This window comes from Phaenicophaeus curvirostris, chromosome 26 (genome assembly GCF_032191515.1).
Source record: "Phaenicophaeus curvirostris isolate KB17595 chromosome 26, BPBGC_Pcur_1.0, whole genome shotgun sequence".
Taxonomy (NCBI): domain Eukaryota; kingdom Metazoa; phylum Chordata; class Aves; order Cuculiformes; family Cuculidae; genus Phaenicophaeus; species Phaenicophaeus curvirostris.
The window spans coordinates 5,080,836-5,100,678 of NC_091417.1; the positions used below are offsets into that span (position 1 = coordinate 5,080,836).

The following is a 19,843-nucleotide window of genomic DNA, read 5'->3' on the forward strand; positions in this document are numbered from 1 at the left end:
GGGCTGCTCCCACATCCCCACATCTCGCTTAAGGAGATCACTTGGGACAACAGGGAGCATCCAAGGCTCTAAGAATGTTCCAACTTATAATGTTGGGATTGTTTGTGGCTACAGCAATTGAGTTCTATGTTATTCATGACACACAGACCTGGGTCCAAATTCAGCAGTAGCACCTGGGGCTGAGGGGAGCTGGGCCTCTGTTTCCCCAGCCTGGGCTGCTGGGAAGAACAGCCCTGCAGGATTTTCCAGCTGTACCCAGGTCCACGGTCTTTGATGATAAAAAGACGCCGAGAACCCTGGTGGCTTCAGTGTAACCACGGTAAAGGAGGCTTGGGAATGCCCTCTGCATCAAAGAGCTGGAACATGGAGTGCGGGCTCAGGGCGAGGAACCTCTCAGCTCATCTTCTCCTTCCCTTGCCTGTGTCTCCACTGGTGGTCACAGCTGGAGAATGAGGCTTTTGGGAGGAGGCCCAGCTGCACCCATTGTTTTGCCCAATGTCCACAGGAGCCCAGGAAGGGAAGAGGCTTTCCTTTAACTGGATTTGAGTATCAGCAAGTGGAAATTCTGAGCAGTATATGCACAGAATAAACCCTTTCCCCGGGCTCAGCCTTGCCAGCCTCAGCCCCTCCCTGCCCTGCATTTTTGCCCAGCCCAGGCAGCTCCTGCACCAGCGGGTCCCGCACAGCACAGAGGTACAAGGCACTGTCAGAGCCCTCGACTTCCTCCAGCTGCAGGAGGCTGGATTTCTCTGTGGGGTTCAGCGACGTGGTGAAACGGCCGCTCCGCTTGGAGCCAGCTCCTGCATGAGAGGCGATCAGCTGGGGAGCCTGGCCTTTCTTCTGCTGGTACCAGAACAGTTGAGAAAGGTAGGATGTTTGGTAGGTGCAGGTTGTTCGAAATGTTTCTCCCTGTTTCATGGTGACTTCTCCTTCTTGCTGGGTGACGGTGAGCTGCCCCAGGGTGCCTGGAGGAAAGCAAGGGTCAGCATCTCTGCAGGGAAAGGCTGTGAGATGCAAACCAAGAGGGGATGCAAATTGTGGGAGGAGAAGGCTCCCTGTGACTGGCTGAGATGCAGGAGACTCAGGGCTGGGAAGAACAAGGTTCTTCAGGCAAGAGGTCGGAGATCTCAGCTCAGCGTGGCCCTCTCAGCACACTAATGCCAGTTCCCTCCTTCAGGGAGAACCCCAGAGCAGAGCTGGGCTCTCACTCAGGTCTAGATTCTCCTCTCCAGTGCTTCGAGGAGTCTCCAGGGCACAGCCTGGAGTGCCTGGCCCTCCTCTGCTCCCTCCAGGACACCTCCAACAGGGGCAGGGTTCTGCCAACTCCTGCATAGTTGATCCATCTTTCTCTTCCCACAGAGAACTGTTGTGGGGCTGAGGGTCTGCTGGGGAGAAGAGGAATTGTGCCTCCAGCCCAAGGCAATGCTTACCCAGTGGCTGCCTCAGGAAGGCAGCGAGGAGGAGATACGCAAGGTGCCTGCCGCGACCACTCATGCTGCTGGACTGGGAGGGACTGAGAAACCCCCACATCCCCTCAGCATCATAGAGAGAAGAGCTGCCTGTAAGGACTTTGCAAGGAAAGCAGAGACTGCAATGGGGAGGAGGAAATGCTTGTTCCCAGCACAGCTGCAGTGCTTGTGCTGGGCTCCTCCCTCCTCCAGCTGTGACCCTTGTTTCTCCTTCAGCCCAAACCTTCTGACTTTCCAAGGTGAGGGCTCTAAGGGGGTCATCAGGATCTGCCCCTCCTGAGCAGCCTCTCACACATGTTCTGCTGTGCAGATGCCATTTGCTTTCTGGGCTGCAAGCACACATTGTCAGCTCCTGCAGTGCTTCTCATGCTCCCGCTCCTCAAGCCCTTCTCTTCAGGGCTGCTCTCAGTCCATTCTCCACCCAAGCTGTGTTTGTTCTTGGCATTGCCCTGACACTCCAGTGTCCCAGGTCTCTGAGCCTGGATTCTATCCCATCCCATAATATAACCACCACCCCCCAAACTCCTTTTTCCAGTTCTGTACAGGTTGGAGAGCCACACCTCATATCCAGCCTTCCCTGCGCCCAGCTCTAAACCAGAGCCCAACTGCATCTGAGCTGTGACTTTGGCAACCTTTGAGCCCCAGTGGGTCTGCAGAACAAATGGATCTTCATTTCTGTGGAGGGACATTCACTGTGAAATCCTCAAGTTCTGGAACATGGGGAGAAAGCATGAAGGTTTCAGTCCCCTCTCCATCAGCTTCTCCTGCAGCTTGAACCCCAATGCACTTTGTGTCTTGCCTGTAAGAAGAACAAAAAGGATTGGCAGCAGAGCCCCAAGCCACCCTCTGAGGAACACATCCCCACACTCCTCATGCTCACAGGATTGCTGCTGCTGCTGCTGCTGCTGCTGCAGAGTATATAGGGCATCAGCTCCTGATGAATCTTTGCCACCTCTTTTAGAACCACTGATGGTGGGAGTGCTCTGCCCAAGTTCATTCACTTTTTATTTAGTATTTAGGGTCCACTGTGTATTTAATTCCCCTCAAGGGGTCACTGTTTCACCAGAAGGGGCTTTTATCTCTAAGCACAATCAACATAAAAGCCCAAACTCTCAGATACTCTGTGAAATCAAGCCTTCCAGAAGTTATTACTGTAAGAAGGGTAACAAATGATTAGCAGTGATCAAAATGTTTAGAGGCATAGCTTTGAAAGGCAATGTGTCTAATCATTACTAGAAGGTAATAGGAACAGTGATTAAGAAAGATACATCACCAATTGTCCCTTTACCATCATCATCATCATGCAGATCCACATTCCCTGGGGAGCTTGATCTTCCCAGGAAGGATTTAGACATCCAATCCCTCAACAACTGGTAGAGCCTTCACAGTGTATCGACTTGTAACTGAGGTCTCCGACCCTTGCTGAGCTTTTAGATCATTGAGAAAAGACCTTACATCAGCCTAAAAACTTGGAGTCTCTGGGCCCTGCTGCTCACAGCCTCTCTTTCTCATGTTTTCTTGAAGCAACAGTAGGCCAGCACAATAACACGGGAAATAAATCATTTTCAGACACTGTTATTTACTAAGAATAGTACAATTCTAGTGATAACAGCGATGTAAGAGGCCACAGATTGAGCAGCACATTCTGCAGGGCAACAAAAATCCAGGTGATGCTGCTGTGCAGGCTGAGCTCAGAGCTCCAGACAAGCAGTGGCAGGGAGGGAACCGCTCCCCAGTGCACCCACCACGTTTTTGTGCAGCGCTGCACGCTCTGGGCACCAGGGTGGGCTCAGCGCACAGAAATAGGCAGCGCTGTCCTGGAGCTCCGCATTCTGCACGTGCAGAAAAACCTGGGACTTCTCTGCAGACAGCACAGAGGAGAATCTCCCTGCACCCGCACGAGGTTTGCTTTTTGTCACCCAGAGCAGCATCTGAGGGGACTGGGTCTGGTGCTGCTGGTACCAGAAGAGGGAGGGAGCAGAATCTCTGGTGGAGAAATTGCAGTGCAGAGTTGCGCTGTGTCCTGTCTGGATGGTCATCTCTGCTGGGAACTGGAACACAGAGTCCTTTTGGGCACCACCTGGGAAGCCAGAAAGGGCTTTCAGCTTTGCTTGCCTGTCAGCCTGAATGCCTGTCTCTCCATCACCTTGCTCACTGTCCCCACTGCCCAGCTCCCTTTTCCCAGCCTCTCAAAGCCTGAGCTCTCTGTCCCTGCTCTCTTCTCTCTCCAGGACCCTGCCACCCCTCACACCACACATCCCCATCCCTCCTGAGCTGGCCCCCATACTTTGCCATCCCCCCCGCACAGCCCCTGCTCTCCTGACACAAACCCTTGCAGGGCCCCAGGGACTCAGCACTCCCGGCTCCTCCTTCCACCCCCAACACCACAACCTTGTGCCTCCTTCTGCCCAGCCTCCCGCTCCCATCTCACCCGAGGCTGCCAGTGCCAGCAGCGCTGCCAGGAGAAGGAGGACCATGTCCCACTGTCCCTGCCAGCAGGAGGGATCTGATGCTCAGCCCTTGCCCTCTGCTGCCCCTGCCAGCTCCAAGAGGCGTCCAAGCCCCAGCCCCGAGGGTGGAGCCAAAGCCCAGCCCTGCTGCTCCACCATGTCCTCAGCACAGGAGCCCTTGGGCTTGGCTGCTGGAGCTTCTTCCTTACAACAATGCTTCAAACACCACACCAGAGTGACCCAGGCTGACAACACTTCATTTTTCCAGATGTGACCACCACTGGAGCTGAGTCTTCTGCCCACAGGGCTGCGTTGCTGCCCTGGAGATCCTTAGACCTTTCATCCCAGGACTCAGAAGAAGCCTTCTTTGAGGAATGGGCATGGAACACATGTGGAAATGAAAAGGCAGCAGTGATGGAAACCAAAGCCCAGTCCATATCATCAGCTGTGATGCTTTGCATTCAAGATGAGCTTGTCAGAAAATTGTTGCTTCTGCAAAGGTGCCTCTTGCCCTGCGGCAATGAAGGGCAGGGATAAAAGCCAGCCCAAGCCTCTGCTCGCTCAGTCCATTCCTTTGCCTCCTTCTGCTTGGGAACCAGGTGAGTCTGAATCCTCTCCATCCCCACTCAGGAGTGCATTTGGCTGCTCCTCACACACTCCTGTGCTCTGCTTCCTCTCTCTTTCCTCTCCCAGGTACCCTCTGACTCTGAGCCATGTCCTGCTACAACCCGTGCCAGCCCTGCGGCCCGTGCCCGCTGGCCAGCAGCTGCAATGAGTGCTGTGTGCGGCAGTGCCAGAGTTCTACTGTCGCCATCGAGCCCTCTCCCGTGGTGGTGACCCTGCCCGGCCCCATCCTCAGCTCCTTCCCTCAGAACACTGTTGTGGGCTCCTCCACCTCCGCTGCTGTTGGCAGCATCCTCAGCTCTCAGGGAGTGCCCATCAAGTCCTACTGTGGCAGGAGGTGCCTCCTGTGAATAAGATGTTGGAGAAGCTCCAGGGAGACACCTTGAGGAACTTGGAGCATGGTGCTGGACAGAGAACTGAGATCTTTCATTGTGGATACCAAGAGAGTTTGAACAGTTTTGCTTTTCTTCCCTTTTCCTTCCTTGTTTTGTTCCCCTTGACAGCAAGTTCCACCAAGGCCAGCCTGGTGGGGACCCTCTGTCTTCTTTCCCTCCATGGGGCAGATTGACATGGGAACTTCACTACAGCAAGGATCTCAAACTCTACGCTGGTCACTGGGCTCCCTGCACTTCTAACTTCTGCTGGAGTGACTTGGTTTCCCTCTTCTCACTCATTAAAATTCTGCTCCATTCACACCTGGAGTCCATGTGATTGTTCCTCCTTGGGTGCTGCCCATGCTTTCAAAGGAGAAAGGTGCTGCTCTGGTGGAGAAGTGGAAGAGGGCACGAGGAGACCCAAACAGAGCTGATCACAAACATACAATGTAGAGAACCCCTATGGGAACACAATGAACCCTGGAATCTGCTGAGGAATCTAAGGACAAGGACAGCAGGACAGGAATGTTCTGGGGAAGGATAAGGCCACGGCATTGTTTGTGTGCTCACAGGCTGCACAGAGAGGGGACCAGGCAAATCGATCCAGTATTTCTCCTGTGGGCAGTGTTAGGCAGGATGGGGTGAAAACCCATCAGCAAACGCACCCACCTGGGGAGGCGACAACCAGGGACAATCAGGGTGAGCTGAGGAGGGAGGGAAAGAGAAGGACAGGGCATGTCCTCCTCCTGACCATGGGAACCTACTGCTCCAGAAGATGTTTTGCTTTGCAGAATGGCAGGAGTGGAACAGAAGCAGTCATTGAAGGTAGGAATGATGCCTGTCTTCAGCTCTAGGTTTCTCTCCTCTCATTCCTGCAGTCCTGTGGCCTTGGCAAGCATGGAGCTGCGGGGAAAATTTGCCTATGGCTCAGGCTGCTGCCTGGCTGGAAACCAAAAAACAACCGTGTAAAGCTTTTCAGTAGAACATACACAGAATAAACCCTTCCCCCAGGCTCAGCCTTGCCAGCCTCAGCCCCTCCCTGCCCTGCATTTTTGCCCAGCCCAGGCAGCTCCTGCACCAGCGGGTCCCGCACAGCACAGAGGTACAAGGCACTGTCAGAGCCCTCGACTTCCTCCAGCTGCAGGAGGCTGGATTTCTCTGTGGGGTTCAGCGACGTGGTGAAACGGCCGCTCTGCTTGGAGCCAGGTCCTGCATGAGAGGCAATCAACTGGGGAGCCTGGCCTTTCTTCTGCTGGTACCAGAACAAACTATCAAAATAAGAGGTCTTGTAGGTGCAGTTTGTTCGAAAGGTGTCTCCCTGTTTCACGGTGAATTCTTCTTCTTGCTGGGTGATGGTGACCTGCCCCAGGGTGCCTGGAGGAAAGCAAGGGTCAGCATCTCTGCAGGGAAAGGCTCTGAGCTGCAAACCAAGAGGGGATGCAAAGTGTGGGAGGAGAAGGCTCCCTGTGCCTGGCTGAGATGCCGGAGCTTCAAGGATGGAAAGAACAAGGCAGATGGTTCTTCAGGTAAGAAGCCTGAGATCTCAGCTCAGCGTGGCTCTCTCAGCACACTAATGCCAGTTCCCTCCTTCAGGGAGACCCCCAGAGCAGAGATGGGCTCTCACTCAAGTCTAGATTCTCCTCTCTGTTGCTTCGAGGAGTCTCCAGGACACAGCCTGCAGTGCCTGGCCCTCCTCTGCTCCCTCCAGGACACCTCCAGCAGGGGCAGGGTCCTGCCAACTCCTGCCAAGCTGATCCATCCTGCTCTCCCCACAGAGAATTGTTGTGGGGCTGAGGGTCTGCTGGGGAGAAGAGGAATTGTGCCTCCAGCCCAAGGCAATGCTTACCCAGAGGCTGCCTCAGGAAGGCAGTGAGGAGGAGATATGCAAGTTGCCTGCTGCGACCACTCATGCTGATGGACTGGGAGAGACTGAGAATCCCCCACAGCCCCTGAAAGCCTGAGAGAGCAGAGATGCCAGCAAGGATTGTGCTGAGAGTGAAATGGGGAGGAGAAAATGCTTGTTCCTAGCACAGCTGCAATGCTTGTGCTGGGCTCCTCCCTCCTCCAGCTGTGACCCTTGTTGCTCCTGCAGCCCAGACCTTCTGCCTTTCCAAGGTGAGGGCTCTAAGAGGATTACCAGAGTTTCCTCTCCTGAGCAGCATCTCACACATGTTCTGCTGTGTGAACGATATTTGCTTTCTGGGCTGCAAGCACACATTGTCAGTTCCTGCTGTGCTTCTCATCCACAAGCTCCTAGAGCTCTTCTCTTCAGGGCTGCTCTCAGTCCATTCTCCACACAACCTGTGTTTTCCTTGGCATTGCCCTGACACGCCAGTGTCCCAAGTCTCTCAGCCTGGACACTTCCCAAAACCACAATATAACCACCACTGCCAAACTCCATTTTTCAGATCTGTACAGGCTGTGGAGACCCAACTCAGATTCAGCCTTCCCTGCGCCATCTCTAAACCAGAGCCCGACTGCATCTGAGCTGTGACTTTGGCAACCTTTGAGCCCCAGTGGGTCTGCAGAACAAATGGATCTTCATTTCTGTGGAGGGACATTCTCTGTGAAATCCTCAAGTTCTGGAACCGGGAGAGAAAGCGGGAAGGTTTCAGTCCCCTCTGCATCAGCTTCTCCTGTCTGCATTGAGCTCAAACTCCTGACACTACAGGATGATTTGCAGTACTGGCAGAGACCCCTGGGGGAAATGATGGAGAAGCTTGAAAGAACAAGTAACCTGATACCCATGGGGTTTCTTGATGCCAGTGGTGATGGTGCTGACAATGCCTGGTGGCAGGGGAATCAGACCAGGACATGGTCCCACTCCTCCCCACCAGCCCTACAGGGACCTCCAGGGATGGCCAGAGCTTGTCAGCCCTTGGGATCCATTTGCCTGGCGAGTGGAGAACCCTGGAGCTGCAGCAGTGGGGCTGGGGCTTTGATTTTGTCTCTCCTGCACAGGCTTTGCACAGGAAGGGGCTGAATGTGCAGCCAAGGTCCTGCAGCTTGGACCCCGATGCACCTTGTGTCTTGCCTGTAAGGAGAACACAAAGGATTGGCAGCAGAGCCCCAAGCCACCCTCTGAGGAACACATCCGCACACTCCTCATGCTCACACGATTACTGCTGCTGCTGCTGCAGGGTATATAGGGAATAGGCTCCTGATGAATCTTTGCCACCTCTTTTAGAACCACTGGTGCTGGGAGTGCTCTGCCCAAGTTCAGTCACTTTTTATTTAGTATTTAGGGTCCACCGGGTATTTAATTCCCCTCAAGGGGTCACTGTTTCACCAGAAGGGCCTTTTATCCTTAAGCACAATCAGCATAAAAGCCCAAACTCACAGATACTCTGTAAAATCCAGTTTTCCAGAAGTTATTACAGTAAGAAAGGTAACAAATTATTAGCACTGACAGATAAGTGGAACAGCTTTTAAAGGAAATGTGTCTATTCATTAACAGAAGATAATATGTATAGTGATTAAGAAAGATACATCACCAATTGTCCCTTTATCGTCATCATCATCGTCATGCAGATCCGCATTCCCTGGGGAGCTTGATCATCCCGGGAAGGATTTGGACATCCAGTCACTGGATAACTGGGAAAGCCTGCACAGTGTATTGACCTGTAACTGAGGTCTCCGAGCATTGCTGAGAGCGGCTGAGGTTTTAGATCATTGAGCAGACAGCTTACATCACCCTAAAAACTTGGAGTCTCTGGGCCCTGCTGCTCACAGCCTCTCTTTCTCATGTTTTCTTGAAGCAATAATAGCCCAGCACAATCACACGGAGAATAAATCACTTCTTGACACTATTATTTATTAAGAACAGCAGAATTCTAGTGATAACAGCAATGTAAGAGGCCACAGATTGACCAGCACATTCTGCAAGACAACAAAAATCCAGGTGCTGCTGCTGTGCAGGCTGAGCTCAGAGCTCCAGGCAAGCTGTGGCAGGGAGGGAACCGCTCCCCAGAGCACCCACCATGTTTCTGTGCAGCGCTGCACGCTCTGGGCACCAGGGTGGGCTCAGCACACAGAAATAGGCAGCGCTGTCCTGGATCTCCGCATTCTGCACGTGGAGAAACACCTGGGAGTTCTCTGCAGACAGCACAGAGGAGAATCTCCCTGCATCCACACGAGGTTTGCTTTTTGTCACCCAGAGCAGCATCTGAGGGGACTGGGTCTGATGCTGCTGGTACCAGAAGATGTAGGGATCGGGATAACGGGTGGAGAAATTGCAGTGCAGAGTTGCGCTGTGTCCTGCCTGGATGGTCATCTCTGCTGGGAACTGGAACACAGAGTCCTTTTGGGCACCACCTGGGAAGCCAGAAAGGGCTTTCAGCTTTGCTTGCCTGTCAGCCTGTCTGTCTGTCTCTCTAGCACCTTGCTCACTGTCCCCACTGCCCAGATTCGTTTTCCCAGCCTCTCAAAGCCTGAGCTCTTTGTCTCTACTCTCTTCTCTCTGAAGGTCCCTGCCACCCCTCAAACCCCACAGACCCCTGCTTTACAGCCACACTCCCCACACTTTCCCTCCACTCCTTCTCCCCACATCTCCAAGGTTCTCCCCATCCACACAGAGACTGGTATCCTTGGATCCACTGCACACAGCAGAGCAGCTCCCTCCCACAGGGAGACCCCCAGAGCAGAGCAGGGCTCTCTCCCAGGCCTTCGTTCTCCTCTCTGGTTCTGCCTGGAGTCTCCAGGGCACAGCCTGGAGTGCCTGGCCCTCCTCTGCTGCCTCCAGGACACCTCCAACAGGAGCAGGGTCCTGCCAACTCCTGCAAAACTGATCCATCCTCCTCTCTCCACACAGAGGATTGTTGTGGGGCTGAGGGTGTGCTGGGAAGAAGAGGAATTGTGCCTCCAGCCCAAGGCAATGCTTACCCAGTGGCTGCCTCAGGAAGGCAGTGAGGAGGAGGTACGCAAGATACCTTCTGGAACCACGCATCCTGCCAGGCTGAGAGAGACTGAGAAACCCAAAGATGCCCCCTTAGAGGCTGAGAGAGCAGAGCTGGCAGGAAGGAATTTGCAAGGGTAGCTGAGAGTGAAATGGGGAGGAGAAAATGCTTGTTACTAGCAGAGCTGCAATACTTGTGCTGGGCTCCTCCCTCCTCCAGCTGTGACCCTTGTTGCTCCTGCAGCCCAGACCTTCTGCCTTTCCAAGGTGATGGCTCTAAGAGGGTCACCAGGTTCTTTTGCCTGCCATGTTCTACTGTGCGGATTCCATTCACTTTTTGAGCTGCAAGCATTCACTTTGGGGATCGTTGACCCTCAGTTGGATTTTGACAAGGCGTGTCCAAGCTTTCATCCAGGAATTTACCTGCAGAAGAAATGGCTCTGCATCTGGTGTGGAGGGAAGTGCTCTGTGACAGCCTTATAGTCTGGAACCTTGGATAAAGCGTGAAGATTTCAGGCCCCTCTTCATCAGCTTCTCCTGTCTGCATTGAGCTGAAACTCCTGACACTGCTGGATGTCTTCCCAGTGCAGGCAGAGACCCCTGAGGGAAACAATGGAGATGTTTGTGAGAACAAGTCTGCTGATTTCCATGTTGTTGCTTGATAGTGTGGTCAGTGCTCATGGTGCTGACAATGTCTGCAGCGAGGGCCAAGTGGGGCTGGGAGGAGTGAGGTGACCCCTATTATTATTTTGAAAGATAACAAAAAATCTTTCTACAAATATATAAATAATAAAAGGCGGACTAGGGAGACCATACAGTCCCTATTGGACACAGAAGGAACAACAGTAACAGGGGATGAGGAAAAGGCTGAGGTACTTAATGCCTTCTTTGCCTCAGTCTTTAGTCGTAAGGAGGGTGGTTCCGTCTGTGTACAAACCCAGGAGCTAGAGGAGCATAATGAGGCTCCCATGATCCAAGAGGAGGTGGTCAGAGCCTTGCTAGCCCGACTGGACAGTCACAAGTCTATGGGGCCGGACGGGATTCACCGTAGGGTACTGAAGGAGCTGGTGGGTGTGCTGGCCAAACCCCTTTCCATCATCTTCCAACAGTCCTGGAAGACTGGGGAAGTCCCACTGGACTGGAGGCTGGCTGATGTTGTGCCCATCTACAAAAAGGGCCGCAGGGAGGACCCAGGAAACTACAGGCCTGTCAGTCTGACCTCAGTGCCAGGGAAAGTCATGGAACAGGTGATCTTGAGTGCTATCATGAAGCACATGCAAGAGAACCGGGTGATCAGGCCCAGTCAACATGGTTCACAAAAGGCAGGTCTTGCCAGACTAACATGATCGCCTTCTATGACAAAGTGACCCGGCTACTGGATGAGGGAAAGGCTGTGGATGTGGTCTTCCTGGACTTCAGCAAAGCCTTTGACACAGTTTCTCACAGCGTTCTGCTTGAGAAACTGTCAGCCTCTGGGCTGGACAGGCGCACACTCTCCTGGGTGGAAAACTGGTTGGATGGCCGGGCCCAGAGAGTGGTGGTAAATGGTGTGAAATCCAGCTGGAGGCCAGTGACAAGTGGGGTTCCCCAGGGCTCAGTGCTGGGTCCAGCCCTGTTCAATGTCTTCATCAATGATCTGGATGAAGGCATCGAGTGCACCCTTAGCAAGTTTGCGGATGACACTAAGCTGGGTGGAAGTGTCGATCTGCTGGGGGGTCGGGAGGCTCTGCAAAGGGATCTGAACAGGCTGGACCGCTGGACAGAGTCCAATGGCATGAGGTTTAACAAGGCCAAATGCCGGGTCCTGCACTTGGGGCACAACAACCCTATGCAGTGCTACGGACTAGGAGAAGTCTGTCTAGAAAGCTGCCTGGAGGAGAGGGACCTGGGGGTGTTGGTTGACAGCCGACTGAATATGAGACAGCAGTGTGCCCAGGTGGCCAAGAAGGCCAATGGCATCTTGGCTTGTATCAGAAATGGCGTGGCCAGGAGGTCCAGGGAGGTTATCCTCCCTCTGTACTCGGCACTGGTGAGACCGCTCCTCGAATACTGTGTTCAGTTCTGGGCCCCTCACCACAAGAAGGATGTTGAGGCTCTGGAGAGAGTCCAGAGAAGAGCAACAAAGCTGGTGAAAGGGCTGGAGAACAGGCCTTATGAGGAGCGGCTGAGAGAGCTGGGGTTGTTTAGCCTGGAGAAGAGGAGGCTGAGGGGTGACCTCATTGCTCTCTACAACTACCTGAAAGGACGTTGTAGAGAGGAGGGTGCTGGCCTCTTCTCCCAAGTGACAGGGGACAGGACAAGAGGGAATGGCCTCAAGCTCCGACAGGGGAGGTTTAGGCTAGACGTTAGGAAAAAATTCTTTACAGAAAGGGTCATTGGGCACTGGAACAGGCTGCCCAGGGAGGTGGTTGAGTCACCTTCCCTGGAGGTGTATAAGGGACAGGTGGACGAGGTGCTGAGAGATATGGTTTAGTGTTTGGTAGGAACGGTTGGACTCGGTGATCCGGTGGGTCTCTTCCAAACTGGTTATTCTGTGATTCTGTGATTCTGTGACCCCAGCGAGCAGAGCAGCAGTGACACCAGCGGGTGAGCCTGGGGCTGTGAAAGAATCATGGAACCATGGAGTGAGAGAATGGTTGGCTTGGAACAGACTCTGAAAGGACATCGAGTCCAACCCGCCTGCTACATGCAGGGACATTTGTCGGTAGATCAGGTTGCTCAAAGGCTTGTCCAAGATACCTTGAAGAGGTCCAGCAATGGGGCACCCCCAGCTTCTCTGGGGAACTATGCTCGTGTCTGGCAGCCTCAGCGTGGACAAGTCTTCCTTCTGTCCCACTTCAATCTCCCCTTTAAGTTTAAACCCACTGCCCCATGTCACCACAGGCTCTGGAAAAATGTCTCGCTTCAAGTAACATTTCTTCCCCTTTGTAGAGAGGGGGTTTCTCTTCAAGCAACTTCCCCAGCACAGCTTCCTCCCTGCTGTCCCAGCCCCATCATCTGCAGGTGCAGGGCATCTGGCTGCCCCAGACACACAGCCCTTTGCTGCCAGGGGAGCAGGGCAGGACGACCCCTCTGCCTGCCCTGATCTGGAACTGCTCCCACCTTTTATTTAGTATTTAGGGTCCACCGGGTATTTAATTCCCCTCAAGGGGTCACTGTTTCACCAGAAGGGGCTTTTATCCCTAAGCACAATCAGCATAAAAACCCAGGCTCTCAGATACTCTGTGAAATTAAGCTTTCCTGAAGTTATTACAGCAAGAATTTTAACAAATGATTAGCAATGATCAAAAAGTTAGGAGGAACAGCTTTGAAAGGCAACGTGCCTAGTCATTACTGGAAGAAAATACGTACAGTGATTAAGAAAGATATATCACCAACTGTCCCTTTATCATCATCATCATCTTCAAGCAGATCCACATTCCCTGGGGAGCTTGATCTTCCCAGGAAGGATTTGGACATCCAGTCCCTCGACAACTGGGAAAGCTTACACAGTGAATCTACTTGTAGCTGAGGTCTCCGAGCATTGCTGAGAGTGACTGAGCTTTTAGATCATTGAGCAGACACCTTACGTCACCCTAAAATCTTGGAGTCTCTGGGCCCTGCTGCTCACGGCCTCTCTTTCTCATGTTTTCTTGAAGCAACAATAATATGGGAAATAAATCACTTTCAGACACTGTTATTTACTAAGAATAGTACAATTCTAGTGATAACAGCGATGTAAGAGGCCACAGATTGACCAGCACATTCTGCAAGGCAACACAAATCCAGGTGCTGCTGCTATGCAGGCTGAGCTCAGAGCTCCAGGCAAGCAGTGGCAGGGAGGGAACCGCTCCCCAGAGCACCCACCACGTTTTTGTGCAGCGCTGCACGCTCTGGGCACCAGGGTGGGCTCAGTGCACAGAAATAGGCAGCGCTGTCCTGGAGCTCCACATCCTGCACGTGCAGAAACACCTGGGACTTCTCTGCAGACAGCACAGAGGAGAATCTCCCTGCATCCACACGAGGTTTGCTTTTTGTCACCCACAGCAGCATCTGAGGGGATTGGGTCTGGTGCTGCTGGTACCAGAAGAGGTAGGGATAGCGATTGGTAGTGGAGAAATTGCAGAACAGAGTTGCGCTGTGTCCTGTCTGGATGGTCATCTCTGCTGGGAACTGGAACACAGAGTCCTTTTGGGCACCACCTGGGAAGCCAGAAAGGGCTTTCAGCTTTGCTTGCCTGTCAGCCTGTCTGTCTGTCTCTCCAGAAACTTGCTCACTGTCCCCACTGCCCAGCTCCCTTTTCCCAGCCTCTCAAAGCCTGAGCTCTCTGTCCCTGCTCTCTTCTCTCTGCAGGTCCATGCCACCCCTCACACCACACATCCCCATCCCTCCTGAGCTGGACCCCATCATTTGCCATCCCCTCTCCCTGCGCAGCCCCTGCTCTCCAGACACAAACCCTCCCAGGGCCGCAGGGACTCAGCACTCCCGGCTCCTCCTTCCACCCCCAACACCACAACCTTGTGCCTCCTTCTGCCCAGCCTCCCGCTCCCATCTCACCCGAGGCTGCCAGTGCCAGCAGCGCTGCCAGGAGAAGGAGGACCATGTCCCACTGTCCCTGTCAGCAGGAGAGACCTGATGCTCAGCCCTTGCCCTCTGCTGCCCCTGCCAGCTCCAAGAGGCGTCCAAGACCCAGCCCCGAGGGTGGAGCCAAAGCCTGTCCCTGCTGCTCCACCATGTCCTCAGCACAGGAGCCCTTGGGCTTGGCTGCTGGAGCTTCTTCCTTTCAACAGTGCTTCAAACACCACACCAGAGTGACCCAGGGAGGCAACACTTTATTTTTCCACATGTGACCATCTCTGAGTTTTCTGCCCACAGGGCTGCGTTGCTGCCCTGCAGATCCTTAGACCTTTCATCCCAGGACTCAGAAGAAGCCTTCTTTGAGGAATGGGCATGGAACACATGTGGAAATGAAAAGGCAGCAGTGATGGAAACCAAAGCCCAGTCCATATCATCAGCTGTGATGCTTTGCGTTCAAGATGAGCTTGTCAGAACATTGTCGCTTCTGCAAAGGTGCCTCTTGCCCTGCAGCAATGAAGGGCAGGGATAAAAGCCAGCCCAAGCCTCTGCTCGCTCAGTCCATTCCTCTGCCTCCTTCTGCTTGGGAACCAGGTGAGTCTGAATCCTCTCCATCCCCACTCAGGAGTGCACTTGGCTGCTCCTCACACACTCCTGTGCTCTGCTTCCTCTCTCTTTCCTCTCCCAGGTACCCTCTGACTCTGAGCCATGTCCTGCTACAACCCGTGCCAGCCCTGCCAGCCCTGCGGCCCGTGCCCGCTGGCCAGCAGCTGCAATGAGTGCTGTGTGCGGCAGTGCCAGAGCTCCACCGTCGCCATCGAGCCCTCTCCCGTGGTGGTGACCCTGCCCGGCCCCATCCTCAGCTCCTTCCCTCAGAACACCGTTGTGGGCTCCTCCACCTCCGCTGCTGTTGGCAGCATCCTCAGCTCTCAGGGAGTGCCCATCAACTCCGGGGGCTTTGGCCTCTCTGGCATTGCCGGCCGCTACTGTGGCAGGAGGTCCCTCCTGTGAATAAGATGTTGGACAATACCCAGGGAGACACCTTGAGGAACTTAAGCATGGTGCTGGTCAGAGAACTGAGATCTTTCATTGTGGATACCAAGATAGTCAAGCAATTTTGCCTTTCTTCCCTTTTCCTTCCTTGTTTTGTTCCCCTTGACAGCAAGTTCCACCAAGGCCAGCCTGGTGGGGACCCTCTGTCTTCTTTCCCCCCATAGGGCAGATTGACATGGGAACTTCTCTACAGCCAAGGATCTCAAAATCTAAGCGGATCACTGGGCAACCTGCTTCTTGCTGGGCTCTCTGCACTTCTTACTTCCACTTGGAGTGACTTTGTTTCCCTCTTCTCACTCATTAAACTTCTGCTCCATTCAAGCCTGGACTCCATGTGCTTGTTCCTCCTTGGGTACTGCCCATGGTTTCAAAGGAGAAAGGTGCTGCTCTGGTGGAGAAGAGGAAGAGGGCACGAGGAGACCCAAACAGAGCTGATTACAAACATACAATGTAGAGAACCCCCATGGGAACACAATGAACCCTGGAATCTGCTGAGGATGCTAAGGACAAGGACAGCAGGACAGGAATGTGCTGGGGAAGGATAAGTCCACGGCATTGTTTGTGTGCTCACAGGCTGCACAGAGAGGGGACCAGGCAAATCCATCCAGTATTTCTCCTGCGGGCAGTGTTAGACAGGATGGGGTGAAAACGCAGCAGGAAACACACCCACCTGGGGAGGCAACAACCAGGGACAATCAGGGTGAGCTGAGGAGGGAGGGAAAGAGAAGGACAGGGCATGTCCTCCTCCTGACCATGAGAACCTACTGCTCCAGCAGATGTTTTACTTTGCAGAATGTCAGGAGTGGAACAGAAGCAGCCGTTGAGGGTTATAGTGACCCCTGTATTCGGGTCAATGTTTCCTCTCATTCCTGCAGTCCTGTGGCCATGCCCAGCATGGAGCTGCAGGGAATATTTGCCCATGGCTCAGGCTGCTGCCTGGTTTGAAACCAAAAGCCATCCCTGCAAAGCCTTTTGGCAGAACAAGCACAGAATAAACCCTTCCCCCAGGCTCAGCCTTGCCAGCCTCAGCCCCTCCCTGCCCTGCGTTTTTGCCCAGCCCAGGCAGCTCCTGCACCAGCGGGTCCTGCACAGCACAGAGGTACAAGGCACTGTCAGAGCCCTCGACTTCCTCCAGCTGCAGGAGGCTGGATTTCTCTGTGGGGTTCAGCGACGTGGTTAGATGGCCGCTCCGCTTGGAGCCAGCTCCTACATGAGAGGCGATCAGCTGGGGAGCCTGGCCTTTCTTCTGCTGGTACCAGAACAAGCCATAAAACCTGGAAGTCTGGTAGGTGCAGGTTGTGTAAAAGGTGTCTCCCTGTTTCACGGTGACTTCTCCTTCTTGCTGGGTGACGGTGACCTGCCCCAGGGTGCCTGGAGGAAAGCAAGGGTCAGCATCTCTGCAGGGAAAGGCTCTGAGCTGCAAACCAAGAGGAGATGCCTAGTGTGGGAGGAGAAGGCACCCTGTGCCTGGCTCAGATGCCAAAGCCTCCAGGATGGGAAGAACACGGCTTGGGGGTCTTTGGGCAAGACGTCCATGACCTCCGGTAAGCGTGGCTCCCTCAGCACAATAATTCCTGTTCCCTCCTTCAGGGAGGCCCCCAGAGCAGAGCTGGGCTCGCACCCAGGCCTTTGCTCTCCTCTATGGTGCTTCCTGAAGTCTCCAGGGCACAGCCTGGAGTGCCTGACCCTCCTCTGCTGCCTCCAGGACACCTCCAGCAGGGGTAGGATCCTGCCAACTCCTAGAAATCCGATCTATCATTCTCTCCCCACAGACTACTGTTGTGGGGCTGAGGGTCTGCTGGGGAGAAGAGGAATTGTGCTTCCAGCCCAAGGCAATGCTTACCCAGTGGCTGCCTCAGGAAGACAGAGAGGAGGAGATACCCAAGGTGCCTGCTGCGACCACTCATCCTGCAAGGCGTGATAAAGATGGAGAAACCCCCACGTCCTCTCAGAGTCTGAGAGAGCAGAGATGACGGCAAGGAGTCAGCAAGGTTAGCTGAGAGTGAAATGGGGAGGAGAAAATGCTTGTTACTAGCACAGCTGCAATGCTTGTGCCTGGCTCCTCCCTCCTCCAGCAGTGAGCAGTGTGGCTCCTGCAGCCCAGACCTTCTGCCTTTCCAGGGTGAGGGCTCTAAGGGGGTCACCAGGGTCTTCCCCTCCTAAGCAGCCTCTTGCACATGTTCTTCTGTGTGGATACCATTCCCTTTCTGGGTTGCAAGAACACATTGTCAGCTCCTGCTGTGTTTCTCATCCTCTAGATCCTCAAGCCATGCTCTTCAGGGCTGCTCTCAGTCCATTCTCCACACAACCTGTGCTTGTCCTTGGCATTGCCCTGACACTCCAGTGTCCCAAGTCCCTGAGCCTGGACACCTCGCCCCACACAATATAACCACTACCCAAACTCCTTTTTTTCAGTTCTGTACAGGCTGGGGAGCCCCAGCTGAGATCCAGCCTTCCTTGGGCCCAGCTCTAAACCAGAGGCCGACTGCCTCTGAGCTGTGACTTTGGCAAACCTTGAGCCCCAGTGGCTCTGGAAAGGCATGTCTAAGCTTTCATCCTGTCTCATGTTCTGGAACCTAGGTAGAACGCCTGAAGGTTTCAGTCCCCTCTCCATCAGCTTCTCCTGTCTGCACTGAGCTCAAACTCCTGACTCTAAAGGATGGTTCTCAGTGCTGGCAGAGACACCGGGGGGAAATGATGGAGAAGCTTGGAAGAACAGTTAACCTGATTCGCCTGGGGTTTCTTGATGCCAGTGGCAGTGGTGATGGTGCTGACAATGCCTAGGTGGCTGGGGAATCAGATCAGGATGTGAGCCAAATGGGGCTGGGTGGGGTGCGGTTGCCCAGCGAGCAGAGTAGCAGTGGGCCTGGTGGGTAAGACTGGGGTATCAGATAATCATTGAACCATGGACTGAAAAACTGTTGGTTTTGAAGAGATATTGGAAGGTCAGGAAGACCAACCCTCCTGCCAAGCGGAGGGATGTTTTTTGGTTGATCAGGTTGCTCAAAGCCTCGTCCACCAGACCTTGAAAAGGCCCAGTGATGAGTCACCTCCAGATTCTCTGGGGAACTGTACCCATGTCTGGCAGCCTCAGCATGGACAAGTCTTTCTTCTGTCCCACCTCAGTCTCCACCAGGGAAAACTAGGGATGGCCGGAGCTTTTCAGCCCTTGGGATCCATTTGCCTTGGCCAGTGGAGAACCCTGGAGCTGCAGCAGTGGGGCTGGGGCTTTGATGTTGTCTCTACTGTACTGACTTTGCACAGGAAGGGGCTGAATGTGCAGCCAAGGTCCTGCAGATTGGACCCCGATGCACCTTGTGTCTTGCCTGTAAGGAGAACACAAAGGATTGGCAGCAGAGCTCCAAGCCACCCTCTGGGGAACACATCCCCACACTCCTCATGCTCACAGGATTGCTGCTGCTGCTGCTGCTGCAGGGTATATAGGGAATCGGCTCCTGATGAATCTTTGCCACCTCTTTTAGAACCACTGATGGTGGGAGTGCTCTGCCCAAGTCCATTCAATTTTATTTAGTATTTAGGGTCCACCGGGTATTTAATTCCCCTCAAGGGGTCACTGTTTCACCAGAAGGGGCTTTTATCCCTAAGCACAATCAGCATAAAAGCTCAGACTCTCAGATACTCTGTGAAATTAAGCTTTTCTGAAGTTATTACAGCAAGAATGGTAGCAAATGATTAGCAGTGATGAAAAAGTTAAGAGGAATAGCTTTGAAAGGCAATATATCTAATCATTACTAGAAGACAATAGGTACAGTGATTAAGAAAGACACATCACGAATTGTCCCTTTACCGTCATCATCGTCATGCAGATCTGCATTCCCTGGGGAGGTTGATCTTCCCAAGGAGGATATGGACATCGAGTCCCTGGACAATTTGGAGAGCCTGCACAGTGTACCTACTTGTAGCTGAGGTCTCCGACCATTGCTGAGAGTGGCTGAGCTTTTAGACCATTGAGCAAACAACTTACATCACCCCAAAATCTGGAGTCTCTGGCCCCTGCTGCTCATGGTCTCTTTTCCTCGTGCTTTATGCACTAAAAATCTCCCAGCACAATCACATGGAGAATAAATCACTGACACTCTGGCATTGCCGGCCGCTACTGTGGCAGGAGGTCCCTCCTGTGAATAAGATGTTGGAGAAGCCCCAGGGAGACACCTTGAGGAGCTCAGAACATGGTGCTGGACAGAGAAATGAGATCTTCCATGGTGGATACTAACAGTGTCAAACAGTTTTGCCTTTCTTCCCTTTTCCTTGTCTGCTTTGTTTCCCCTTGACAGCAAGTTCCACCATGCCCTCTCCTGGTGGGAACCCTCTGTCTCCTTTCTCTTCATGGGGCAGATTGACAGAAATCACATGGGAACTTCTCTACAGCCAAGGATCTCAGACTCTAAGGTGATGACTGGGTGC

At 53.5% G+C, this 19,843-nt stretch overlaps 2 protein-coding genes across 2 annotated transcripts; both read left to right on the forward strand.

Moving 5' to 3' along the window:
- The first annotated feature begins 4,632 nt into the window (after nucleotides 1-4,632).
- LOC138731018 (feather keratin Cos1-2-like) lies at nucleotides 4,633-4,893 on the forward strand. Its single transcript, XM_069876711.1, has one exon. It carries the CDS (start codon nucleotides 4,633-4,635, stop codon nucleotides 4,891-4,893), a length of 261 nt encoding a protein of 86 aa, XP_069732812.1.
- A 10,180-nt stretch (nucleotides 4,894-15,073) lies between these two features.
- LOC138731019 (feather keratin Cos1-2-like) lies at nucleotides 15,074-15,376 on the forward strand. The gene has a single exon (XM_069876712.1). The coding sequence runs from the start codon at nucleotides 15,074-15,076 to the stop codon at nucleotides 15,374-15,376; it is 303 nt and encodes a 100-aa protein (XP_069732813.1).
- Nucleotides 15,377-19,843: the final 4,467 nt, after the last annotated feature.